The 27,749-nt window shown below is 40.1% G+C and overlaps 1 protein-coding gene across 1 annotated transcript; it reads right to left on the reverse strand.

Moving 5' to 3' along the window:
- Positions 1-903: 903 nt before the first annotated feature.
- CTSS (cathepsin S) lies at positions 904-27,227 on the reverse strand. Its single transcript, XM_064370769.1, has 8 exons — positions 27,073-27,227; positions 25,688-25,814; positions 19,149-19,271; positions 15,872-16,021; positions 12,688-12,912; positions 10,568-10,733; positions 8,378-8,480; positions 904-1,663 (listed from the first exon to the last, which is right to left on the reverse strand). Exons 1-8 carry the CDS (start codon positions 27,096-27,098, stop codon positions 1,564-1,566), a joined length of 1,020 nt encoding a protein of 339 aa, XP_064226839.1. The 5' UTR covers positions 27,099-27,227; the 3' UTR covers positions 904-1,563.
- Positions 27,228-27,749: the final 522 nt, after the last annotated feature.

Genomic DNA, 27,749 nt, shown 5'->3' on the forward strand with positions numbered 1-27,749 from the left:
TTTTCTTTAACATGATTTAATTTAAAAACGTTTATTGAATCCTCTTTTTTTTAAGACAGGGTCTTGCTCTGTCACCTAGGCTGGAGTGCAGTGGCGTGATCACAGCTCACTGCATTCTTGACCTCCTGGGCTCACATGATCCTCCTGTCTTAGACATCTGCTTAGCAGGGACCATAGGCACACACTGCCACTCCTGGCTAGTTTCCTTTTAATTTTTGTGGAGATAGGTTCTCACTATGTTGCCCAGGCTGGTCTTGAACTCCTGGGCTCAAGGCAATCCTCCTACCTCAGCCTCCCAAAGTGTTGGCATTACAGGCGTGAGCCACCACACCCAACATGTTAAAATCTTTTATGTGCAAAGATACAATCTGAGCCCTTAGGACATTTATAGCCATACATATATATATATATATATATATTTTTTTTTTTTTTTTTTTTTTTGAGACGGAGTTTCGCTCTTGTTACCCAGGCTGGAGCGCAATGGCGCGATCTCGGCTCACCGCAACCTCCGCCTCCTGGGTTCAGGCAATTCTCCTGCCTAAGCCTCCTGAGTAGCTGGGATTACAGGCACGTGCCACCATGCCCAGCTAACTTTTTGTATTTTTAGTAGAGACGGGGTTTCACCATGTTGACCAGGATGGTCTTGATCTCTTGACCTCGTGATCCACCTGCCTCAGCCTCCCAAAGTGCTGGGATTACAGGTGTGAGCCACCGTGCCTGGCTTTAGCCTAATATTTTCTTTTTGTTTGTTTGTTTCTTTTTTTTTTTAATTTTACTTTTATTTAGCCTAATATTTTCTTCCATCAAAGTTGCTATAGCCTATCACCAGAATACCACAATTAATATTTTCAGGATAGAGTATTAATAGTTGCCTAGGAATAAGAATGATATGTGGCAATAATAGACATTTGAAATGGCAGATTTATTAAGTACTTTTAAGCCATCAAGTTACAAAAAGCTGTGAGAGGTCTTAAAAAGACAGTATACAATAAAACAATGAGAAATGACAAATTGTTTTAGGTTGAACAATTTTTGTACAGTTTTATCTATAGTACATTACTAATTTACTTAGCAAACTTTTTCCTGAGATTTGCAAAGTTAAAAAAATGAAGAATCGAACTATATTTTCTTTTCTTTTCTTTTCTTTTTGAGACAGTCTCCACTCTGTCACCCAAGCTGGAGTGCAGTGGCATGATCTCAGCTCACTGCAGCCTCAACCTCTTGGGTTCAAGGATTATCCTGCCTCAACCTCCCGAGTAGCTGGGATTACAGGCATGCACCACCATGCCCAGCTAGTTTTTTGTAGTTTTAGTAGAGAGGGGGTTTCACCATGTTAGCCAGGCTGATCTTGAACTCCTGGCCTCAAGTTGATCTGCCTGCATTGGCCTCCCAAAGTGCTGGGATTACAGGCATGAAACACCACACCCAGCCTCAAACTATATTTTCTAAATAGTACAGTAAATATACATTAATCATGACACAATTATTTCTTCTGGATACAGCAGGAAAAATTAAGAGAAAGTGCTTCATATTTCTTGATTTGTTATAAAATGAAGAGATCCTCTAGATTTCTGGGTAAGAGGGAAAACTAGCAATCCCACAATGATTTCCTTTATTTCTTGCCATCCGAATATATCCTTGTTCACCAAAGTTTCTGCCCCAGCTTTAGAAAAAGAAATAATACAAAATTACAAATGCATATAATCAAATCATATTATCAACTTTTTTCTTCATATTATCAACTTTTTATCCCATTGTTTTTCCTCTATAAGTGATTACATATGAAAGGCTGTAAAACAAAATTAGAATGAAATAATATCATAATTTCTCTAGGGATTTCAGGTAATTTTAAATACGGGTTTGGAAAGCTTTTGCTATATTGATGAATAGACTTAATACCTAAGGAAAACTATAGTAAGAGCCATCCCAGTTCTTTAATCCTCCTACTTTAAAAATATGCCTTCTCTAAGGAAAGAGTATTAGTATCCTTTATAAGACTTTATCTCTAAATTTTTTGATACTGGTATCATGGGTAATGATTTTCTATCAAACTTAAATTCCTCTAGAGAATGTCAATTAAGAAATATTTTTGAGTGACTACTATGAAAAAGGTATAGAGCAGGGAATTCTAAAGTAAACAATAAAAATGCAGCTCTGGAAGAGCTTTTTGATCTAGAAGTGGAGCTGAGATAAGACTTTCTCATAATTAAAGCTATTGAAAAATGAGCCAGGCATGGTGGCTCACACTTGTAATCCAAGTGCTTTGAAAAGCTGAAGTGGGAGGATTGTTTGAGGCCAAGAGTTTGAGACCAGCCTGGGCAATATAGCAAGACCCTGTTTCTAAAAAAAAAAAAAAAATGTTTTTTTGAGACAGAGTCTCACTGTTTCCCAGGCTGAAGTGCAGTGGCACAATCTTGGCTGACTGCAACCTCTGTCTCCTGGGTTAGCGCAATTCTCCTGCCTCAGCCTCCTGAGTAGCTGGGATTACAGGTGTGCGCCATCACACCCAGCTAATTTTTATATTTTTAGTAGAGATGGGGTTTTGCCATATTGGTCAGGCTGGTATTGAACTCCTAACTTCAGGTGATCCACCACCTCGGCCTCCCAGAGTGTTGGGATTACAGGCATAAGCCACCGTGCCTAGCTCAAAAATTTTTTTAATTCACTCTTTTTTTTTTTTTTCTTTTTTTGAGACAGAGTTTCACTCTTGTTACCCAGGCTGGAGTGCAATGGCGCGATCTCGGCTCACTGCAACCTCCGCCTCCTGGGTTCAGGCAATTCTCCTGCCTCAGCCTCCTGAGTAGCTGGGATTACAGGCATGTGCCACTATGCCCAGCTAATTTTTTGTATTTTCAGTAGAGACGAGGTTTCACCATGTTGACCAGGATGGTCTCGATCTCTTGACCTCGTGATCCACCTGCCTCGGCCTCCCAAAAGTGCTGGGATTACAGGCGTGAGCCACCGCGCCCAGCCCAAGGATAGTCTTTTGAGTAAATTCAGATTTACGAAAAAGTCACCAAAATATTTTTATTTTTCTTATTTTACCAAGACTGATGAAAAAACTGACAAAATCCTTGTAAGAGGAATGATTTCTGAAGCTCTTTATGATTCTGAGATTTTGTAGTGGTAGATATGTAAATATCATACAAGGCAGAATTCATTAAGTGCTCTAGGATACAAATAAAAGCATGAAATTGAGAAAATGCCTAGTGTGTCTAGAGTGTAAGAAATTTGGTTGAAAGGAAAACCGGATATCTTTAGTAGAATAGTGGAAAAGGAGGACAGAAAGCTGGTTTGGGGCCATCCTGTGAACAGCTTAGAACTGCAGGTGGAGGAACATGTACTTCAATTACATAGGCAAAGGGAAGCTGTTAAAACTTTGGCTCAGGGACTCAAAGGTTGTGTTTTCGCATGCAGTGGAGAACCTAAGAAATGCTGGTTTATTCCTGGCAGACAAATGATACCATTTAAAAGGACTGTGCTTTAAGAGGCCTTAAATATTCTATGTATCAGCCCTCATTGGACATTTTGCAGATCCTATTTTTATCTCTCTGTATCATTTAACACAGTTGTCTACTCCCACCTCACTGGTCTCTTGGCTTTAAGACACTATTATGTTCTGATTTTCTCATCTGTCTCTGGTCACTTGTTCTCAAACATTTTCATGAGCTCCTTTCTTTGCTTCCTTTCACTTAGTTGCCACTCTACTGCTTAGAAATTTTCAATGGCTCTCCATACCTTTACAATAAAATTCAAACTCCATCATCACCTCTAATAAATCAATGGCTGCAGTGTTTTTGTTTTTGTTTTGACAGAGTCCCACCATGTTGCCCAGGCTGGAGTGGGCTGCAGCTACGACCTCCTGAGCTTGAGCAATCCTCCTGCCTCAGCCTTCCAAGTAGCTAGGACCACAGGTGCATACTACCATGCTCAGCTAATTTTTTATTTTTAGTAGAGAAGAAGTCTCACTATGTTGCCCAGGCTGCAGCAATGTTCTTTTAATATCTAGTTTGATAACAAAAGCAATAACGATAGTCTGGCCAGGCTATTATTAATAGCTACCATTTATTTAGCACTTACTCTGTGCCACACAGATTCACATAAATTATCTAATTTAATCATCATTCTGTGAAGTTAGTATTATCTTCTTTTACTAAAGAAAAAAACAGAAGGGCAGAGTGGTAAAGTGGCTTGCCAAATGTCACATAGATGGTAAATTGTGAAGCCAGAGTTCAAATCTAGGATTATTTTATTCCAAAGCCCACTCTAACTTTTATACACTGCCTATCCCTGTAGTAATCTCTGTGAGTGAAGTCATATGGGGAATGAAATTCAGATCAGAACATCTAGGATGTCATGTAATTTACATCTTACTATGGTCACTGCCTTAAATAATAGATAAAATAAATCATTTTAGATGAACTGAGTTTGGACCTGAGTACTAGTATGAAAATTGAATTGAGGGTCTAGTTACTAGCAGTATGAATTCAGTCAGTGAGACCAAGGAATCCGAGACCCCATTCAACATCTGGACAACTTACTTTTCTCAGTTTTACAGATCAAGATCAGCTGCCCCCAATTTTGCAAAAGACCTCAGACCTCTTTTTGACTGAGTCCTGCTAACTTCACTTAAACAATGAAACTGATAAAAAATCTTAAGCTAAATAAAATATCTGAGGACAAATTCTTGCCTTCAGAACTATACAAGGTCTGTTCCAAATGTTAATTTCAGTACTTACCAAGCTGTATATTTTTATTGATTCTATAGCTCTTTCACTCAAACTGTTCAAATTTGGGTAAGTTTGTTAACTAAATGTCTCTCGTAGGACTACTTTAAAAATTAAATGAGAAAATGTATTTAAAGTACTTGCACAATATTTGGTACATAGCCAATGCTTACTAAGTGAAGGTAGCTATTTTTATTATTATCCAGGTATGAGTCCATCTGATTGAACTCAAGAAGAGTCTGTCTACTTTAAAACATGTGTGTGTGTGTGTGTGTATATATATAGCCTTCTTCTAGGGTGACCACCAGTCCCAGTTTGCCTGGGACTGTCCTGGTTTTAAAAAGAAAGTCCTATGTCCCAGAAAGCCTCATCACATAGCCCTTAGCAAAGTGGAAAAGTTGGTCATCCTACCTTCTCCTTGCATACTGTAAGGCTACTAACTTATCAGACTTCTAAAATTGATGCCAGTTTCCTTTGTAACAGGCTGAAGCCCAGGGTTTCTTAGGCTGTGCCAGCCACTCTTCTAAGGCCTAGGTTTTAGAGGGGAAACATACAATAAACAAATACTTGATATACTACAATATGCACAATAAAGAAAAATAAAGCAGAATAAAGGATACAGAGTGTCAGGAGACAGGGCTCAATTTTAGGTGGAATGGTCGGGTCGGGAAAACTTAGCCTCACAAGCAAACATGCAAGTGAGGCAAAGACCTAGATAAAGACCTGGGAATAAGCGTGGTGTGTCTGAGAAATAGCAAAAAGGTTAGTGTGCCAGGAGCTGAGTGAGAGAGGGGAGAGTAGTTGGAGAGGTGGTTGGAGAGGCAAGCTAAGGCCAGATAATGTCAAGCTTTACAGGTCATGGGTTTTATTGTAAGTGGGAAGGAAAGCCATTAGAGGGTTTGGGGTAGGAGGGTAACATAATCTACTTTATGCTTTAAAAGATAATTTTGGCTACTGTGTAGAGGATTGATTGCAAGCAAACAAGAGGGAAGCAGCTACCTGTTATGAGATTATTGCAATAGACCAGGAGATAGATGGATGGTGGCTTGAGGTATAATGGTAACAGTAGAAGTATTGAGAAGATTTGAGGGATGTTATGGGTTGCATTGTATCCCCCCAAAATTCATGTTGGAATCCTAACCTCCAGTACCTCAGAATGTGATCTTATTTAAAGATAGCGTTGATGTAGACATAAGTAACTAAATTAAAATAAGGTCATTAGGGTGGGTCCTAACCAACATGGCTGATGCTCATGAAAAGGGAAAACTGGCCAGGCACGGTGGCTCACACCTATAATCCCAGTGCTTTGGGAGACCAAAGCAGGAGGATCACTTGAGCCAAGGAGTTTGAGACCAGCCTGGGAAACAACAAAATCCTGTACCTACAAATACAAAAAAATTAGCCTGGTGTGGTGGTGCATGCCTGTAGTCCCAGCTACGTTGGTGGCTAATGTGGGAGGATTGCTTGAGCCCAGGAGTTTGAGGCTGCAGTGAACACTGATCATCCCACTGCACTCCAGCCTAAGTGACAGAGTGAGATTCTGTCTCAAAAAGAGGGAAAACAGTAAAATTATGAATAGAGACAGAAAATGCATACAGGGAGAATGTCATGTGAAAATGAAGGCAGAGGTCAGGGTGATGGTTCTTAAACACCGAGGAAAGTCAAAGATCACCAGCAAACTTTCAGAAGCTAGGGGACAGCCATCAAACACACATTTTTTAAATTAAAAGAACATATTTAATTGACACAAATTGTATAAACTGAAAGTGTATAGTGTGATGATTTGATGTATATGCACATTGTGCAATGATTGCCATAATCAAAGGAAATAACGCATCCATCTCCACACATGCTGTACCTCAGATTCCCAGAACTTGTTGATCTTTTACCTGAAAGTTTACACTCTTTGATAAACATCTCCTCATTTCCCCAGCCTCCAGTCACTGACAACTATCATTCTACTGTCTGTTTCTGTAAGTTTGACTTTTTTAGATCTCACATATGAGATCATATAGTGTTTTTTCTTCCTGTGTCCACGAACATTTTCTTCTCACAGTGTGAGAAGGAAGTAACCTTGCCAACACCTTGATCTTACACTGCCAGCCTCCAGAACTGGGAGACATAAATTTCTGTTATTTAAGCTGCTCAGTTCATGGCACTTTGGGTTATGGCAGTCATAGCAAACTAACACAAAGAGAAACTCCAGGTGTGCCCCAAAGACTCAATCTTCATATTTTCTCTGTTTTTTACCTCTCAAGTTATGTTCCTTTTGTTTATGAGTGATATAGATGTCAGTTCAATACATGTATTGAGAAACCTTTAGATGCCACCCACTCAGTCTGCACTGCGGATATGAAGACAAGACGTAATATCTCCCCAAAGGCATGTACAGAACATTGGAGTGACAGACAGGTAAATATGCAATTTAAATATGATACCAAAAATGCTGTGATCCAGCATGCACAGGACATTTTGGCAGCATAGAAAAAAGACATTTTGCTCAGCCCAAGGATTCAGGCAAGCCTTTCTGGAATAGATAATGCCTGAGCTGCTTCTGAAGAAAAGGAGACGTAAACTAAAAGAGAAGACAGGATGTTCCAGGCAGAGGGAACCCAGATATGAAGGAAGGTATTACAGGTAAAGTGGAATGTATGGGAACTGCAATTGTGGATAGCACAATGTGACCAGAGTGAAAAGCAGGAGGCAACAAATGCCAGGAGGTAATGCTGGCAAGGGAGCACAGCTACAGGACGTGTCCTCTGTCAGGGAACAGTAATTTTATACCAAATGAGACTCAGCAGAAGAGTGATAAGCCCAGACTTATTCATATTTTAGACAAATCAGTTTGGCAGCAGTATGAAAGAGGGATTTGAGGGTAAAGGGGAAGAAAAGAGGGAATAAAGGAGCCCAGTTAGAAGGGCACAGCAATAGTCCACACCAGAGATGTCTGAACGAGAGCCGCAAGAGAAGAAACAGAGAAGGGACAGGATCAAGGACACAGATGAGGTAGAATGGTTTGACTAATTGGTTGCTTGGTTGGACTTGGGGATATCTCAGATGAATCCATCATATCTTACCGGCTGACTATGCTGTGTGGCTCCTTACTGATACAGGAAATTCCGAAGGAGGAACAATATGGGGGAGAGAGTCCTGAATTATTTGGACGTATTGAGTTTGGAGAGACTAAGATATGTGTAAGTGAGTGTGTCCACGTAAGTCTGAAGTTCTGGGACGATGTCAGAGCTAGAGCTAGAGATTCAAAAGCCACTGGAATGTATAGGTTATAGCTAGAGTCCTAAGAGTGGAATTGTGGCACCTAGAAAAAGTAGAATAAGAAGAGGAATGGGCAGAGGATAGAGCCCTGGGAAAATACCAACATTTTTGGGCTAAACAGAGGAATAGGTTCATAAGAGAGGCTGAGAAGGAATAATCAGAGAAGTGCTACAGAAAATAAACCATGAAAACAAAGTGATGAAGGCAGAATAGTAAGTGAAAAGATGAAGCACTGAGTAATTTAGAATGTCACTTTGTAAGAAGCTATAAAGTTCATCATTGTCAATATTGTGATCATCATCATCAAAATCATAAGAAAGTGCTGAAACTCCCTCAAATTCCTAATTCCAATTAAATATAAAGTATAAATATATTACCTGTTTTTCACAAGCCAGTATTCTTTCCCATTAAGGTCACCATAGCCAATCACAAGTACACCATGATTCACATTCTGAGTACAGGCTGGGTCATAGTAGACACCTGAGAATCAAATATGGGTGGGAAAAAGTGAATACTATAGGATAATAAAGGACATTTTAAAATGGTATTACTTTTTATTAGCCTTCTTTGGACACATAGCAAGGTTAATTTAAAAAGTTAAGGACATACACACTCATGTGTAAACTAGCGCTCATAATTATTTGCCATCAATGCTATATTTTTCAGTATTCTTGTTAAGCTTAGCATCACTCCAATCATAGTTCCCCCAGAAATCTTCTTTGATAAGCACACCACTTTTTCTATGTTTCTTTTGTTTTTTGTTTTCTTCCTATTTTTAAACTTGCAAACAATCTGTTATTCTAATTCTGTCTGTATACAGGCATATCTCATTTTATTGTGCTTTGCTTTATTGTGCTTCATAGATATTACCTTTTTTTTTTTTTAAAGGACCAGAGTTTTGCTCTATTGTCTAGACTATAATACAGTGGTATGATCATAGATGACTGTAACCTCAGCCTCCTAGGCTCCAGTCATCCTTCTGCCTTGGCCACCCAAAGTTCTGGGATTACAGGCATGAGCCACTGCACCCAGCCAGATATTGCATTTTTTACAAATTGAAGGTTTATGGCAATTCTACATTCAGCAAGTCTATTGGTACCATTTTTCCAAAAACATGTGCTCATGTTATGTCCTTGTACCATATTTTGGTAATTCTCACAATATTTCAACCTTTCTCATCATTATTATATTTGTTATGGTCATCTGTGATCAATGATCTTTGATGTTAATATTATAATTTTGGGGGTGAGCTACAAACCACACCTATATAAGATAGCAGACTTAACCCACAAATGTTGTGTGTGTTCTGACTGATTCACAGACTGGCTACAATCCTGTCTCTCTCCTCAGGCCTCCCTATTCCTTGAGACACAATGATATTGAAATTATGCCAAATAATAACCCTATGATGGCTCCTAAGTGTTCAAGTAAAAAGAAGAGTTGCATATCTTTCACTTTAAATCAAAAGCTAGAAGTAATTAAGCTTATTGAGAAAGGCATTTTGAAAGCCAAGACAGGGCAGAACCTAGCCTAGGCCTCTTGTACCAAACAGTCAGCCATGCTGTGAATGTAAAGGAAAACTGCTTGAAGGAAATTAAAAATGCCCACTCTGGTGAACACACAAATGACAAGAAAATGAAACACTCTTATTGCTGATATGGAGAAAATTTGAGTGGTCTAGATAAAAGAGTAAACCTGCCAAGCATGCCCTTACGCCAAAACCTAATCCAGAACAAGACCCTAACTCTCTTCTACTGTAAGAAGGCTGAGAGAGGTGAGGAAGCTACAGAAGAAAAGTTTGAAGCCAGCAGATGTTGGTTCATGAGGTTTAAAATTCCCTCCCTCCCTCCCTCCCTTCCTCCCTCTCTCTTTCTTCCTTCTTTCTTTCTTTTTTTTCTTCCTTGTTTTTTAGAGACAGGTTTTCACTCTGTTGCCCAGGTTGGAGTACAGTGGTATAATCATACCTCACTGTAACCTCAAACTCCTGGGTTCAAGCAATCCTCCCACCTGAGCCTCCCAAGTAGGTGAGACTACAAGTGCATGCCACCATATCCAGCTAATTTTTATTTTTATTTTTTGTAGAGATAAGGGTCTCCCAATGTGGCCCAGGCTGGTGTCAAACTCCCAGATTGCTCAAGCAATCCTCCCACCTTAGGCTTCCAAAGCGTTAGAATTACAGGCATGAACCACCATGCTTAGCCAATATTCTTTCTTTCTTTAAATTCTTTTTTTTTTTTCTTTTTTGAGATGGAGTTTCACTCTTGTTGCCCAGGCTGGAGTGCAATGGTGCAATCTTGGCTCACCGCAACCTCTGCTTCCCGGGTTCAAGCAATTCTCCTGCCTCAGCCTCCTGAGTAGCTGGGATTACAGGCATGTGTACCACCATGCCCAGCTAATTTTGTACTTTTAGCAGAGACAGGGTTTCTCCATGTTGGTCAGGCTGTTCTTGAACTCCCGACCTCAGGTGATCCACCGCCTCAGCCTCACAAAGTCTTGGGATTACAGCCACTGCACCCGGCCTTCTTTCTTTAAATTCTTATTGTTTTTTATTTATTTATTTTTTTTACCACTTCTGTAGAGGAAGAAAGAAGGATGACTTGCATCTACACCAACACACACTGGGCCTTTATTGGCCACAACTTCTTTCAGGACATCTTCTCTGCCATAAGGAAGTTCAGTGTACTTTGAACATGTGGCAGCACGGTATTTTGAGTCATATTGACATTTCTGATCCTGCAAAAAGAAGTATAAACCAGATAAAGAAGTATACTTCAACTCCTTTATAAATCACCAGTATCCATAGCCTGGATTTTAAATATGTCTTCTTTCCTTAATTTTTTCATGTGTCTAAGGCTCCTTCCTTTGCAAATCTTCCAAATCCTAACAATCCCAGGTTTCACCAATAATAGGGGAAATACAGAACTATTCTATTTTTTCAAATTGTGAAAATCTTCATACATACAAAATTTGCCAGGACAATGTCCCCTCAGACTCTGAGGTAGACTGTAGGGAACTATTACATAGAGATAATAAACTCTAGATGAGAGCTTTAAAATCTTTTTGATGCCTGCAAGATGATCTGCAGTTAAAATGATGGTATATAAAGACCACATAATATGGGAAACACAAGTGTATTTCAAGTGGGAAAAGGAAAGTTACAAATTCATGTTTGTTGTATATACAACTATGTTTTGTACTTAGTTATTTATATTACTTATTTTTTTAAGACAGGCTCTCACTCCATTGTCCAGGCTGGAGTGCAGTGGCACAATCATAGCTCACTGCAGCCTGTTGCCTCCATCTCATGGGCTCAAGTGATTCTCCCACCTCAGCTTCTTGAGTAGCTGAAACTGCTACGAAGGTGCACACCACCATGCTTGGCCAATTTTTTAAATTTTTAGTAGAGGCGAGGTCTCGCTATGTTGCACAGGCTGGTCTCAAACTCTTGAGTTCAAGCAAACCGCCCAGCTCGACCTTCCAAAGTGCTAAGATCACAGGCGTGAGCCACCACACCTGGCCAACTACGTTTTGTAAGTGCTTAACAGGAAAATAACTTGAAAGAAATAAACCAAAATAATAGTGGTTAAGGTAGAAGGTTTTTGAGTAACATTTTTATCTTTAAAAAAATCTTCTGTAACATGACATAATCTTTAGGTTATTGTTATCATAATATTTATAATATCATTTGATAAAATGTATAATAAATCTGCGACGAAGAGGAAAGCATTATTTAGCTTCTCAGTAGGTGGAAGAATGAAGTCGTTAATGATCTGAGAATAAGGTTGAGCATGGGAGGCTTCAGAAGAAAAAGCTTAAATACATAGAAATAATTTAAGGATAGTTTGCTTAAAATCTGTCTTTTTTTTTTTTTGAGACTGAGTCTTGCTCTGTTGCTGAGGCTGGAGTACAGTGACCTGATATTGGCTCACTGCACCTACGCCTCCTGAGTCCAAGTGATTCTCCTGCCTCAGCCTCCCAAATAGCTGGGACCACAGATGTGCGCCAACACACCCGGCTAATTTTTGTATTTTTGGCTGAGTTGGGGTTTCACCATGTTGGCCAGGCTGGTCTCAGATTCTTGACCTCAGGTGATTCACCCACCTCGGCCTCCCAAAGTGCTGGGATTACAGGTGTGAACCACTGTGCCCGGCCATTAAAATCTGTTTTTAAGCATGAATGCTACTTTTTATACTAATGATATATTAAGAAGAGTACTTCATCAGAAAGAGAACTTTTGAGAAGTTAAGAATTCCTGGCTGGGCGAGGTGGCTCACGCCTGTAATCCCAGCACTTTGGGATTCATCTGTCCCAAGGCGGACAAATCACGAGGTTGGAAGATGGAGACCATCCTGGCTAACACAGTAAAACCTCGTCTCTACTAAAAATACAAAAAAGTAGCCGGGCATGGTGTCGGGGGCCTGTAGTCCCAGCTATTCAGGAGGCTGAGGCAGGAGAATCACGTGAACCCAAGAAGCAGAGGTTGCAGTGAGCCAAGATTGTGCCACTGCACTCCAGCATGGGTGACAGAGTGAAACTCTGTCTAAAAAAAAAAAAAATTCCTCTTCAGGGTTTTATCTCACACATAATACTGCTTCTCAAGCAATTGGTGTGGTGGCAAGCCCAGTGCAATCGGTCAACGGATAACATAAGGTCATGTAGCAACACAAAAAGTTTGCCTGTGACGCACCGTGGCTTTGTAGGGATAGGAAGCTTCTGAGTCGATGCCTTTGTTATCAATAACGTACTGGAAAGCCTCTGTCATGAAGCCACCATTGCAGCCTTTGTTTCCATATTTTTCAGAGCAATCCACCAGGTTCTGGGCACTGAGAGACACCAGTTTTCCTGTTTTCAGCTTCAGCTGTGCTTCCAGTGCCCCCACAGCACTGAAAGCCCAGCAAGCACCACAAGAACCCTGAAACAGATACAAGGTCACAAACGCAAATCAGAGAAAATCATTTGAAAAGACTTCTATAACAAACTGGACAACACCCAACCACATCAGCTCTGTCCCTAGTTCCTAGAAACAGCTCCCCCACTACAGTTTCCTTCTGCCTTTGACAATGGGAATAAAGACTAAACACTTGATTGTTATCTAGGCAAGGTCCAACCTTGAAAGAGACTTGCAATTGGCCAGGCTCAGAGCATAATGGTCATATTCAAATATATTAAGAAACAATACTCACTGAACATGTACCAAATCATACCTATTTTCACCCGTAAGTAAGGGAGATAGTTGCCTACAGTAATGAGATTTGAGAGAAGCTAGGATGATTTCCTTGACCTAAAATACCCTTTCTCCTGTCAAATGATGACTGAAACATAAGAAGTTTAATCCTAGGTTGGCATTTTTCAAACCTTATTATCCCCAGAATTTTTTTGATCAAAAAATATTTTACAAGGAGACATAAACAAACAGAAAAAGGCAAACCTGCTTTAGTTTTAAAGGGGGAAAAATGTCCAGAGCCCCATCATAATTGTTCTCTTTCTCTCTCCTCCCCTCCTCCCACCTTGCTCTCCACCCAAAGAAGGCAAATTGACATTGCTTTTGGTTGAAGCAAAATTGCTCATTAAAATGCAAGCACCCAAAGAAAGGAGCTCATTAACTTACTCAGAGTTAACATCTAAATATGTCGTTTATTGGGTCTTCTAAAGCTGTTATTTTAGAGAACTTCCGGTAAGAAATCCAAAACTAGTTGAAAGAAAAATATGTAGGTGGAAAAGAATAAGAGATTAGCGGTACCTTTCCTTCTTTCTGTTTTGTTTTGTTTTGAGACAGGATTTCCACTCAGACTGAAGTGCAGTGGTGCGATCGTGGCTCACTATAACCTCAACCTCCCAGGCTCAAGCAATCCTCCCATGTCAGCCCCACAAGTAGCTGGGACTACAGGTGTGCACCATGCCTGGATAATTTTTATTTTTAAATTTTGTAGAGATAGGGCCTCACTATATTGCCTAGGTTGGTTTCTAACTCCTGGGCTCAAGCGATCTTCCTGCCTCACAGACATGAGCCACTGTGCCTGACCACCATTTACTTCCTAACACATTTTTACTTTCTTCATTGATCACAAGCTGGGGTAGCTGCTCAGAATGCTCTGATTCCTCTCACTTACCCTGACCTCTGTGGTGACACATGTGTTTTATCTCTAACTAATTTAGGATTTTTGCAGATTTTTAAAACAAGCAAACTAAGGAAAATACAACAACATAGGAACAATGATTTTATAAGGCACATATTTCATATACTAACAATTCAAGACTAGCCATGAATTAACCTGAGTGGCACAATTTATAGACCACTCTAGCTCTGGTTGTTTCTTCTCCTTCAACTCTGAAATTCACAAGTAAACTGGGGAGAGAAACTTCCTGATCACCAGGGTTCTCTCACGCAACATGGCTTCTCAAGCAATTGGCTTGTTGGAGAGTCCAGTGCAGTCAAAGGGTAACATGAGCAGTAAACGTCTGTCTTAAACACCTATTTGCTTAGTTCAGTGTTTGTCTAAGTAGGTGGCTCTATGACCACTTAGAAAAGCACTGTGGGGCCTGAATGCAGGGGCTCATGCCTCTAATCCCAACACTTTGGGAGGCGGAGGTGGCAGGATCACTTGAGTTCAGGAGCTTGAGACCAGCTTGGGCAACACAGCAAAACCCACCTCTACTAAAAACACACACACACACACAAAGCAGGGTGTGGTGGTGTGTGCCTGTAGTCACTCTGTAGGTTGAAGTGGGAGGATCACTTGAGCCCAAGACGCAGAAGTTGCAGTAAAGCTAGATTGCGCCACTGCAGTCCAGCCTGGGCAACAGAGGGAGACCCTGTCTCAAAAGAAAAAACAAAAAACCACTGTAGGGAATCCAGTTGTCCCTCAGTATCAACAAGGAATTGGTTCCAGGACTCCTGAGTATAACAAAAGTCAAGAATGTTTAAGTCCCTTATATAAATGACTGAGTATTGCATATAACCTACATATCCTCCTATATGCCTTTTTTTTTTTTTTTTAGATAGGGTCTCACTCTATTGCCCAGGCTGGAGTGCAGTCGTGAGATCTCAGCTCAGTGTAACCTCTGCCCCAGGTTCAAGTGAGTCTCCTGCCTCATCCTCCCAGGTAGCTGGGATTACAGGTACCTGCCACCACACCCAGCTCATTTGTGTATTTTCAGTAGAGACAGGGTTTCACCATGTTGGCCAAGCTGGTCTTGAACTCCTGACCTCAAGTGATCTGCCTCCCTTGGCCTGGAAAAGTGCTGGGATTACAGGTGTGAGCCACTACACCCAGCCCTCCCATATTCTTTCTTTCTCTTTCTTTCTTTCTTTAAGATGTAGTCTCACTCTTGCTCAGGCTGGAGTGCAGAGGTGAGATCTCAGCTCACTGCAACCTCTGCCTCCCAGGTTCAATTGATTCTCCTGCGTCATCTTCCCAAGTAGCTGGGATTACAGGCACGTGCCACCAGGCCCAGCTAATTTTTGTATTTTTAGTAGAGATGGTGTTTCATTATGTTAGCCAAGCTGGTGTTGAACTCCTGGCTGCAGGTGATCCGCCTGCCTCAGCCTCCCAAAGTACTGGGATTATAGGCATGAGCCACCATGCCTGGCCTATTTTTTATTTTAATTTTTTTCTGGATATTTTTGATCCACAGTTGGCAGAATCTGCAGATGTGGAACCTGTGGATATGGAGGGCCAACTGTATAAATAAAATATAATATGCGATCCTTGCCCTTAAGCAACTTATAATTTAGTTGGGAAGATAAGAATAACAAAAATAATTAGAAAGTAACATGGGACTGTAAGATTCACTGTCAAATTCTGTAGCTAATCTAAGCATTTGAAGAGAGCTCTACCTAGGGTTCAGAGGCTTGGGATGGTAATACTCACTTGATATTTCACTTCGGTAACACACCCCTTTTCTCTCCAGTCCACAGAATCAGGCAACATCTGATTAGGGTTTGACTTATATGTGATATTTCTCTGCCACTGGCTGGGAACTCTCAGGGAACTCATCAAAGACATCACTTCTTCACTGGTCTACAAAGGAAATATACAGTCAGGCATTGTTTAATGACTGGAATATGTTCTGAGAAATGCATCATTAGGTTTTGTCACTGTGCAAACACCATAGTGTGTACTTACACAGACCTAGAGAGTATCAGCTCCTACATACCTAGGCAGTATGGTAGGGTCCATTGCTCCTAGACTACAAACCTGCATGGCATGGTACTGTACTGAAGGTTGTAGGCATTTGTAGAACAATATGAAGTACTTGTGTATCTAAATATAGCTAAACATAGAAAAGGTACAGTGAAAATACAGTATAAAAAGTAAAAATGGGGGCCGGGGCGGTGGTTCACCCCTGTAATCCTGGCATTTTGGGAGACCAAGGTGGGCAGATCACCTAAGGTCAGGAGTTGGAGACCAGCCTGGTCAACATGGTAAAAACCTGTCTCTAATAAAAATACAAAAATTAGCTAGGCGTGGTGGTGTACGCCTGTAATCCCAGCTACTCGGGAGGCTGAGGCAGGAGAAATGCTTGAGCCTGGGAGGTGGAGGTTTCAGTGAGCCAAGACTGCATCACTGCACTCCAGCCTGGGCAACAGAGTGAAACTCCATCTCAAAAGAAAAAAAAAAAAAAGTAAAAATGGTACCCCTATATAGCGCATTTATCATGAAATGATGGGAGTCACTCTGGGTGACTCAGTGAGAGAGTGGTGAGTGAATGTGAAGGCCCAGGGCATTACTGGAGACTTTATAAACACAGTACACTTAGGCTACACTGAATTTGTTAATTTTCTTTTCTTTCTTCACTAATAAATTCACCTTAGTTTACTGCAACTTTTTTACTTAATAAACTTTTAATTTTTTAAATGTTTTGTCTTTTATAGTAATACTTACCTTAAAATACAAACACATTGTATAGCTGTACAAAAATATTTTCGTCTTTATGGCCTTCTTTTATAAGCTTTTTTCTATTTTTAATTTTTTAAAACTTTAAAATTTTTTTGTTAAAAACTAAAATGCACACACCCACACACATTAGCCTAGGCCTATACAAGGTCAGGATCATCAGTATCACTGTATTCCATCTCCACCTCTTGTCCACTGGAAGGTCTTCAGGGGCACTAACACGCATGGAGCTGTCAGCTCTGATAACAATGTTTTCTACTGGATACCTCCCGAAGGACCAGCCTGAGGCTGTTTTACAGTTAGCTTTTTTTAAGTATGCCTACGCTCTAAAATAACAATTGAAAGTATAGTATAGTAAATACATAAACCAGTAATGTAGTCATGTATTACTATTAAGCATTTTGTACTGTGCATAATTTTATGTGCTATACTTTTATACCACTGGCAGAGCAATAGGTTTATTTACAGCAGCATCACCACAAACAAGTGCTGGGGTTACTGGTGCGTTGTGAAACAAGTGTGTTGTGCTACATTGTTAGGATGGCTACAACATCACTAGCTAGGCAAGAGGTACTTTTCAGCTCTATTATAATCTTAAAGTAACACCATGGCATATGCGGCTCATCAATGCCCAAAATGTATATGGCTGTGACTGTATACCTCCTTCCTTCCTTCTTTTCTTCCTTCCTTCCCTCCCTCCCTCCTTCTCTCTTTCTCTCTTTCTCCTTCCTTCCTTTTCTTCCTTCCTTCCCTCCTTCCCTCTTTCCTTCTCTCTTTCTCTTTCTCCTTCCTTCCTTCCTTCTTTCACCAGAGTTTCACTCTTACTGCCCAGGCTGGACTACAATGGTGCAATCTTGGCTCATTGCAACCTCCACCTCCTGGATTCAAGCAATTCTGCTGCCTCAGCCTCCCGAGTAGCTGGGATTACAGGCGCACGCCACCACGGCTGGCTAATTTTGTATTTTTAGGATAGATGGGGTTTCTCTATGTTGGACAGGCTGGTCTCAAACTCCCGACCTCAGGTGATCAACCCGCCTCGGCCTCCCAAAGTGCTGGGATTACAGGCATGAGCCACCACACCCAGCCTATCCTTCTTTCCAATATCCTAATAACTGTAACTGTGAATATATTTTAAAACTGACATGGAATAAAAAACTGAAGAAAACCAGTAATAGTTGTGACCAGCATAGGTTCCATTAGGAGCTGGTGGGGTGAATTATCTGTGTTTGTTTAGTTTCACACTTGCCACTAGCATCCCAGTTAGCCACCCCCATGGGGAAGGAGAAAAAGAGAATGGTAAAAACTAGAAGTTATAGGGAGCCAGATTTTTGTTTCAAAGCAAGGCAGAATTTCATAAAAGGGCCGTCTAAACAGTGGACTAAACTGGTTTCCCATGTGACAAGGAATTACAAAGGAGATTCCTGCATTTAAGAAGGAATTTAGTCTACCTAGGGTGTTCTCTTGTTCACTTTGGCCACAGTGGTAAAGTTTTATAGGACAGAACAGAATCTGAAAACCAATAGGAGATTATTTGTAATTTTAAATACCCACATGCTCCCATTAAGAAAGCAGATGGGGCTGGGCACGGTGACTCACACCAGTAATCCCAGCATTTTGGGAGGCTGAAGCGGGTGGATCAAAAGGTCAAGAGATGGAGGCCATCCTGGCCAACATGGTGAAACCCCATCTCTACTAAAAACACAAAAAATTAGCGAGGCGTGGTGGTGCGTGCCTGTAGTCCCAGCTACTCGGGAGGCTGAGGCAGGAGAATTGCTTGAAACCGGAAAACAGAGGTTGCAGTGAGCCGGGATCGCGCCACTGTACTCCAGCCTGGTGATAGAGCAAGATTCCGTCTCAAAAAAAGAAAAAAGAAAAAAAGAAAGCAGAAAGCAGATGGACCATTTTAAATTGTCAATCTAGACTTAAAGAAGTATGGCAACTTACTATAAAAGCTAAAAGCCTGTGGATAGTCTTTAGGCAGTACTTTCTAGAATTTACAAAAAAATAAAACAATGGTAGTCTGTGAGTTTAAAATTTCCTCTAAAGAAGAGATTTGTTAAAGAAAGCAGTCAAAGTAGAACTAAGAATTTCTGCTACACGTTCCTATGTCCTTAAATTCTTCTGCCTTCCAACTTGGTACTACACATTCCTTTATTGTTGTTGTTGTTTACCTTCAAATTGCTTTTGAGGAGATAGAAAGGAAATGATGCTTACCCAGACATGAAAGTGGGATTCTTTGTAATGTACCTACCATGTCTCCCAGGTGGTTCATAACCAGATCATACGAGTGCATTCCCATTGAATGCTCCAGGTTGTGAAGCATCACAAACTTTAGATTCTTTTCCCAGATGAGACGTCGTACTGCTTCTTCATTCTAAAACATAGTGAAGAAGAACATAGTCATACTGCATCCCTGACAAGTAAGTGTTCAATGATGAAAATGGCATTTTTTTTTTTGAGATGGAGTCTCAATCTGTCGCCCAAGCTGGAGTCCAGTGGCGAAATCTCAGTTCACTGCAATCTCTGCCTCCCGGGTTCAAGTGATTCTTCTGCCTCAGCCCCCCGAGTATCTAGGATTACAGGCACGTGCCACCACGCCCAGCTAATTTTTGTATTTTTAGTAGAGATGGGGTTTTATCATGTTGGCCAAGATAGTCTCAATCTCTTGACCTCATGATCCGCCCACCTCAGCCTCCCAAAGTGCTGGGATTACAGGTGTGAGCCACTGAACCTGGCTGAAAATAGCATTTTTGAAGCATTCTACCAAATATGGATCTGCCTGAGAGCATGAAAATAAATGAATATATCCAATATAACTGCTAACTTCACATATTAATCTTAATTCTCGCTCTTAATTGCTTTGATGGTAATTAATATTATTTTATGATAAACATAATGCATTTTCTTCTTTTAAAAATTTATTATTATTGGTTTTTTTTTTTTGTTTTTTTTTTTACAGAGTCTCGCTCTGTCACTCAGGCTGAATGGAGTGCAGTGAAGTAGCGTGATTACTGCTCACTGCAGCCTTGACCTCTTGGGACCCAGCAATCTTCATACCTCAGCCTCCTCCATAGCTTCGATCACTGATGTGTGCCACTGCAGCCAGTTTTTTTGTTTTTTTTTTTTTTCGGTAGAGACTGGGTCTCCCTATGTTGCCCAGGCTCATCTTGAATTCCTGGGCTCAAGCAATCCTCCATCAGCCTCTCAAAATGCTGGGATTATAGGTGTGAGCCACTGTGTTCAGTATTTCTTTTTTTTTTTTGACAGAGTCTTGTTCTGCTGCCCAGGCTGGAGTACAGTGGTGTGATCACAGCTCACTGCGGCCTCAAACTCCTGGGCTCAAACTATCCTCCCATCTCAGTTGCCTGGGTAGCTAGGACTACAAGCATACACCACCACAACCAGCTTATTATTATTATTATTATTTGGAGAGACAGGGTCTCCCTACGTTGCCCAGGCTGGTCTCAAACTCCCGACCTTAAAGAATCCTTCCCCCTTGGCCTCCCAAAGTGCTGGGATTATAGGCGTGAACCATGCACCCAGTCATGATTTTCTTTCTTTTTGATGTTTTATAACTTCATTACATGTGTTTGGGTGTAGGTTTCTTTATTTACCGTCAGCTGTGTACTTTTGATTGGATGACTCAGGACCTTTTCTCATATATGGAAAATTCTCAACAAGTGTCTCCGCATATATTGCTTCTCTACAATTCCATCTAATTCTCTTCTTCAGAAACTCCTATCTGAGTATTTTGGAGCCTCAGACTCTCTCTCACCTCTCTGACTTGTGATTTCATAGATTTTTCTTTTTATTTCTAGGTGCTGCATTCTGGGTGAATGCCTCAGCACTACATTTTAGATGACTGATTCTATCCAATTCTTTCCAGTCTGGGAATCCTTTTGATTTTTATTGTAATGACAATATTTTTTATTTCCAAAATTTCTAATTTATTTTGCAATTTCTTTTTCATTAGTGTGCATATTATTCCTTTATGTATAGTCTTTTGAAAAGTCATTTTTGGTTCTATTATTTTAATTTTATTCAGAGTGAATTTTTACACACTGCCTGTCAATTTTCTTTTCCTCTAGGAGATTCATTTACATAGAAAACAATGATGTAGAAGGCAAGGTGGATGGTGCCTCCTAGAATAGCTGAAGCCAGAGTTTCCAATAAGCTAGAACCCCAGGGAGCAGTTAGCACAACTCTGTTCTGCCTCATTTCATTGAGCGGGTGAGGCCAGGCCCAGACCCTAGTTTTACGCACTGGGTAGCAAGTCTGGATGCAGGTTTCTCTCCCTTGGAGCAAGGTTTTACTGTTACCCTGGTAATGGACATAATGGGCATGCATGATGGGCATACTTTCAGACCACAAGATGAGAAGCAATGGTATAAAGACAAACAAATCTAAGTACAAGAAAGGAAAAAAAAAAAAGAAGTGCACTTTGTGATCAACTATTAAGGTAGGATGCTAATCAAAAGTCATGTTCATTCCTCCTGAGGGATTGGAATTATTAAAAAAAGGAATAGCATTCATTTAACCAGATAGTGTTGCTAATTGCACAATTAACTCCAGTCAACCTTGAAATGAGGAACCTGGTTATAAAGGGTGTGGGTGAGGGTGAAATTCATCACCACAAAAGAAACCATATGATCATTTCACCTAGATGCAGCAAAAGCATTTGACAGAATTCAGTATCCTTTCATGACAAACATTCTCAACAAATTACGTATAGAAGGAATGTCCCTCAACACAAATAGGCCATATATGACAAGACTACAGCTAACACCATGTTCAACTGGGTGAAAATTTAAAGGCTGTTTCACTAAGATCAGAAAAAACAAGGATACACACTCTCTCATCATTTCTAGTCAATATAGTACTGAAAATCCTAGCCAGGGCAACTAGGCAAGAAAAAAAATACAAGGTCTCCAAATAAGAAAGGGAAGAAGTGAAAAGAAGAAAAAAAAAAAAAAAAGAATAAAAAAGAAAGGGAAGAAGTGAAATTGCCTTTGTTTGTTGATGACATGCTCATATAGAAAATCTTGGCCAGGTGTGGTGACTCATGCCTGTAATTGCAGTACTTTGGGAGGTTGAGGTGGGAGGATTGTATGAATCAAGAAGTTCAATAACAGCCTGGACAACATGGCAAGACACCATCTCTACAAAAAACAAACATAGAAATTAGCATGTGTGGTGGCATGTGCCTGTAGTCCCAGCTACTTGGAAGGCTGAGGCAAGAGAATCACTTGAGCAGGGAGTTTGAGGCTGCAGTGAGCTATGATCACACCACTTCACTCCAATCTGAGTGACGAAGCAAGATCTCATCTCAAAAGAAAAAAAAAGAAAGAAAGAAAGAAAGAAAAGGCTACGTGCAGTGGCTCACGTCTGTAATCCCAGCATTTTGGGAGGCCAAGGTGGGTGGATCATGAGGTTGGCAGTTTCAGACCAGCCTGACCAACATGGTGAAACCCTGTCTCTACTAAAAATACAAAAACCATCTGGGCATGGTGGCACGCGCCTGTAATCCCAGCTACTCAGGAGGCTGAGGCAGGAGAACTGCTTGAACCCGGGAGGCAGAGATTGCAGTGAGCAGAGATCGCGCCACTGTATTCCAGCCTGGGTGACAGAGCAAGACTTCATCTCAAAAAGGCCAAAAAAAAAAAAAAAAAAGAGAGAGAGAGAGATAGAGAGAAAAGAAAAGAAAGAAGAGAAAATCTTAAAGACTCTATCAAAAAACTATTAGAACTGATATATGAATGCAGTAAAGTAGGACAAAGTGAACGTACGAAAGTCAGTAGTGTTTTTACACACTAACAACTATTTGCAAAAGAAATTAGGAAAACAATTCTATTCACAATAGCACTTAAAACATACTTAGGAGTAAATTTAACCAAGGAGTTGAAAGGTTGTATGCCGAAAACTACAGAACATTGATGAAAGAAAGTGAAGACAAAATAAATAAATGGGAAGATATTCCATGCTCATGGATTGGAAGAATGAATATTGCTAAAATGTTCATACTACCCAAAGCAAACTAGAAATTCAGTGCAATCCCTATCAAAATTCCAATGTTATTCTTCACAGAAATAGAAAAAAGCAATCCTCAAATTCATATGTAACTACAAAAGTCCTCAAATAGTCAAAGCAATCTTTAGCAAGAGGAACAAAGCTGGAGGCATTACAGTACCTAATTTCAAAATATATTACAAAACTATAGTAATTTAAACATCATAGTACTTGCATAGAAACAGATGCATTTACCAAGGGAATAGGATATAGAGCCCAGAAATAACCTGCAATTTTATGGTCAATCGGTTTTCAGCAAAGGTGCCAAGAACACACAATGGGGAAAGGATAATCTCTTTAATAAATAGTATTGGGAAAACTGGCTATCCACATGCAGTAAAATGAAACTGAACCCTTATGTCACTCCATATACAATAATCAACTCAAAATGAATTAAAGCATAAATATAAGGCCTGAAACTATACAACTACTATAAGAAAATATAGGGGAAAACTCCGCAACATTGGTTTGGGTAATGGTTTTTTGAATATGACCCCTAAAGCATAGGCAACAAGAGCAAAGATAGACAAATGTGACTCCATCAAACTAAAAAGCTTTTGTACAATAAAGGAAACAATTAACAGAGTGAAAGGATAACTCATAGATTGGGAGAAAATATTTGCAAATTATACATTTGATAAGGGGCTAATATTCCAAATAGAGAAGGAACTCAAAGTAACCAATAACAAGAAAACAACCCTGTTTAAAAATGGGCAAAAGACCTGAATAGACATTTTTTAAAAGAAGACACATACAAATGGCAAATAGATACATGAATAAATGCTCAGTATCACCAATCATCAGGGAAATGCAAATTAAAACCACAATGAGATATCATCTCATATCTGTTAGAATGGCTATTATCAAAAGGATGAAAGATAAGGGTTGGTGAAGATGTGGAGAACAGGGAACCCTTATACACTGTTAGTGGGAATGTAAATTAGTATAGCCATTTTGGAAAACAGCGTGGAGGTTCCTCACAAAAGTAAAAATATAATTACCAAATGATCCAGCAATCTCACTTCTGGGAATATGTCCCAAGGAAGCGCAATCAGTACGTCAGCGAGATAGCTGCACTTCCATGTTCGCTGTAGCATTATTCACAATACCCAAGATATGGAATCAACCTTATAAAGTGTCCATCAAAAGATGAATCAATAAAAAAGTGTGCTGCATATTGTATTCCATACATAATGCAATATTATTTAGCCTTAAAAAAGAAAGAAATTCTGTCATTTCCAACAACATGAATGGGTCCACAGAACATTATGCTAAATGAAATAAGCCAGGCACAGAAAGACAAATACTGCATAATCCCACTTACATGTGGAATCTAAAAAAGTCGAACTCATAGAAGTAGAGAGTAGAATGGTAGTTAGCAGAGGCTGGGAGAAGGCTAGACAGGGAAAGGGGAGATGTTAGTCACAGAGTACAGAGTTTCATTTAGACAGGAAGAATAAGCTCTAGCAATCTACTGCATAGCATGGTGACTACAGATAATAATGTATTTTATATTTTAAAATTACTGAAAGAATAGATTTTAAATGTCTCATCACAAAGAAAGGATAAATATGTGAGGTGCTGAATATGTTAACTAGCTAATTTCATCATTCTGCAATGTATATGTGTATCATAACATCACATTGTACTCTATAAATATACACAATTATTATTTAATTATAAATAAAAATAAAAAGTAAATAATCTACTGTCATTTTTATACAAAATAATATGTCAAATAAATAAATATATGATGCTAACTTACACACAGAGATATTATATAGTTACAGGACTTAGTCACTTAAAGCAATAGGGTTAAGGTCTTAATATCAGCAAGAATGCTTTGAAATCAAAATAAAACTACAAAATTGGAAGTGACAGCCAAGCAACAATATCTGGTCGCACTATGTGGGTAATAAGGTCTTTTTAATCCTCACCCGTCTCAAATGTGGCCCTTCCTCAGGGGCTTGTGCTCATTTGCCCTTGGCCTGAGACCTTCATTACGTATTTTGCTTGCTCCCTGGTTTCCATCAATTCTCTGCTCAAATGGAACCCTTATCCGTGAGCCCTTCCCTCACCCTCGTATCTTATAGATAGAATTCTTGCCATCTTGCCACCGCCAACACCCAGGACCCTTTCCACTCTCTATGCCTTCCTTTATTTTTATCTACAACACTTATCACCATCTAACAAACTATGTATCTAGTTATTTTCTTATTTCCTGTCTCTCTCACTATAATATAAGCTCTATAAAAGGAATTTTGTTTTGATTCCTGCTGTATGGTACCAAGAACAGTATCTGGCAAGAAACAAGTACATAATATTTATTTATTTATTTTTGAGAGAGTCTCACTCTGTCACCCAGACTGGAGTGCAGTGGTGTGATCTCGACTCATTGCAACCTCCGCCTCCCAGGTTCAAGCAATTCTGCCTCAGCCTCCCGAATAGCTGGGATTACTGGCACCTGACACCATGCCTGGCTAATTTTTGTATTTTTAGTAGAGATAGGGTTTCACCATGTTGGCCAGGCTGGTCTCGAACTCCTGACCTCAGGTGATCTGCCCCCTGACTAGCCTCCCAAAATGCTGGGATTACAGGCATGAGCCACCGTGCCCAGACTAAATATTTACTGAAAACACTGCCTGTAAGAACGTAATTTTGAGAGGTAGAAAACAGTACTCCTGTAAAAGCACATCACTCAAGTGGCAATCCAATCCAATCTACCTTTTCTTTATATTGTTTGCCATAGGTTTTCTTCCAGAGATTCCAGTGGTGATCCAGGGTGGGATCTTTATGCAATTGCGCCACTGCAGAGGAGCACACGAAGAGCACACAAACCAGCTGTTTCATTCTGTGTAAAGAAAGGTAACATAGGAAGTGTAGCTATTAACTGCATATGTTGTGACCATATTTTTCATAATAGAAAATAACAATGTGAAGTCTATCAAAGGGACAGACTATTATAAATCAAAATTATACAGGAAAATTCCTGGGATATAGTCACAGGGAATAACTGCAAATTTATGTCTGAAATACTATTTCCAATACTTAGTAGCAGTTAAAAAGTGATTTCTGGCCGGGTGCGGTGACTCACGCCTGTAATCCCAGCACTTTGGGAGGCCGAGGCAGGTGGATCACAAGGTCAAGAGATCAAGACCATCCTGGCCAACATGGTGAAACCCCGTCGCTACTAAAAATACAAAAATTAATTGGGTGTGGTGGCATGCGCCTGTAGTCTTAGCTACTCGGGAGGCTGAGGCAGGAGAATTGCTCGAACCTGGGAGGCAGAGGTTGTGGTGAGCCAAGATCGAGCCACTGCACTCCAGCCTGGTGACAGAGTGAGACTCTGACTCAAAAAAAAAAAAAAAAAAAAGTGATTTCCAGGAGTTTCCCAGCATCTGGTAAACCAAACACATCTAGGGGGTTAGAAAACAGGGACTTCTCAGGATTTGCCAACAAATCTAATAAAAGAAAATCTCTCTCTCTCTTTTGGAAAAAAAAAATCCTTAAGAAGATGACAAACCTCTGAAAACTCAGTTTATCATCTGAATTTTTGAATACAGGAGCTTTTCTTAACTGACCTATTTAAATATCCACAATCTTTACAGATAGTTAAAAGACAACTCTCATCTATTGCTTTCACATCTTTAGCTAGATAATTTTCCTTTTTAAGTTTTTTTCAATGATCAGACATCTGTTTCAAATGAAACAATTAACTACCCTTTATTTTTTATCTTTTTCTCCTTGCTCCCTCCTTAACTACTCTTTAAAATGGCACTTCCATATTTAATTCCAAGAGACTTCAACAGAAATTCAGTGACTAGCTCCCTCAAACTGGATTCTACTTTCTTTTTCATTGAAAACATCTGGAATTTTAAACATGTAAACCTTGAAATTATATTCCAAAGAAAGCCACGTTTCAGCCTCAACTTAGATGCTTAGATGCTCAAGCAGACATTAACTTTTTAAAAATAGAGAAGAGACAAATTGAGTGACACGATTTTTTAGTTTACTTCCTGAAAGCAAAGATTTAAAACCTAGTGGGCAGAACAAGCTACGAACACAAACAGTGTTTGAAGACCAAATGGGAGAAAAAGAACAGTACATACGTGGTAGAACTGGCAGGTGCTCCCATGGTAAGGGTCCTTAACTTGGTGGGCTCTCTTCTAAGATTTCAAAGGCAAGGAGATTTCAGTTCAATTGACTTTATAAAGAAATTGGAACTTGTCACATGAGGTACCCACAATGAGGAAGTGAACTTTCATTTCAGTTTCGTTTAAAATCTAGCTAGCTCAGTCACCTCTAGTCCTCTCCCTACGGTCTTGGGGACAAAGTGGATACCGTAAGCCATCAAAAAGAGCCCTTGGCAGGGCACGGTGTCTCACACCTGTAATCCCAGCACTTTGGGAGGCCAAGGCAGGTGGATTACCTGAGGTCAGGCGTTTGAGACCAGCCTGGCCAACATAGTGAAATCACATCTCTACTAAAAATACAAAAAAATTAGCTGGGTGTGGTGGCAGGCACCTGTAATCTCAGCTACTTGGGAGGCTGAAACAGGAGACTTGCTTGAACCCAGGAGGCAGAGTTTACGGTAGCCGAGATGGCGCCACTGCACTCCAGCCCGGGCAACAGTGCGAGACTCTGTCTTGAAAAAAAAAAAAAAAAAAGCCCTTGGCTAGGCCCAGTGGCTCATGCCTGTAATCCCAGCACTTTGGGAGGCCAAGGCAGGAGGATCACTTGAGGCCAGGAGTTCAAGACCAGCCTGGGCAATATAGCGAGACCCTGT

Source organism: Aotus nancymaae, unplaced genomic scaffold, assembly GCF_030222135.1.
Source record: "Aotus nancymaae isolate 86718 unplaced genomic scaffold, 86718_ANA_hifiasm-v0.15.2.pri h1tg000108l, whole genome shotgun sequence".
Taxonomy (NCBI): Eukaryota; Metazoa; Chordata; class Mammalia; order Primates; family Aotidae; genus Aotus; species Aotus nancymaae.

Excerpts from the sequence above, each read along its gene's own strand:
- CTSS (XM_064370769.1), bottom strand. The coding sequence starts at position 27,098 with ATGGGAGCACCTGCCAGTTCTACCAC. Across the intron at positions 19,272-25,687 it reads GCAAACAATATAAAGAAAAG|AATGAAGAAGCAGTACGACG; the intron begins GTAGATTGGATT and ends ACTATGTTTTAG. Across the intron at positions 1,664-8,377 it reads TACTGGCTTGTGAAAAACAG|CTGGGGCAGAAACTTTGGTG; the intron begins GTAATATATTTA and ends CTTTTTCTAAAG.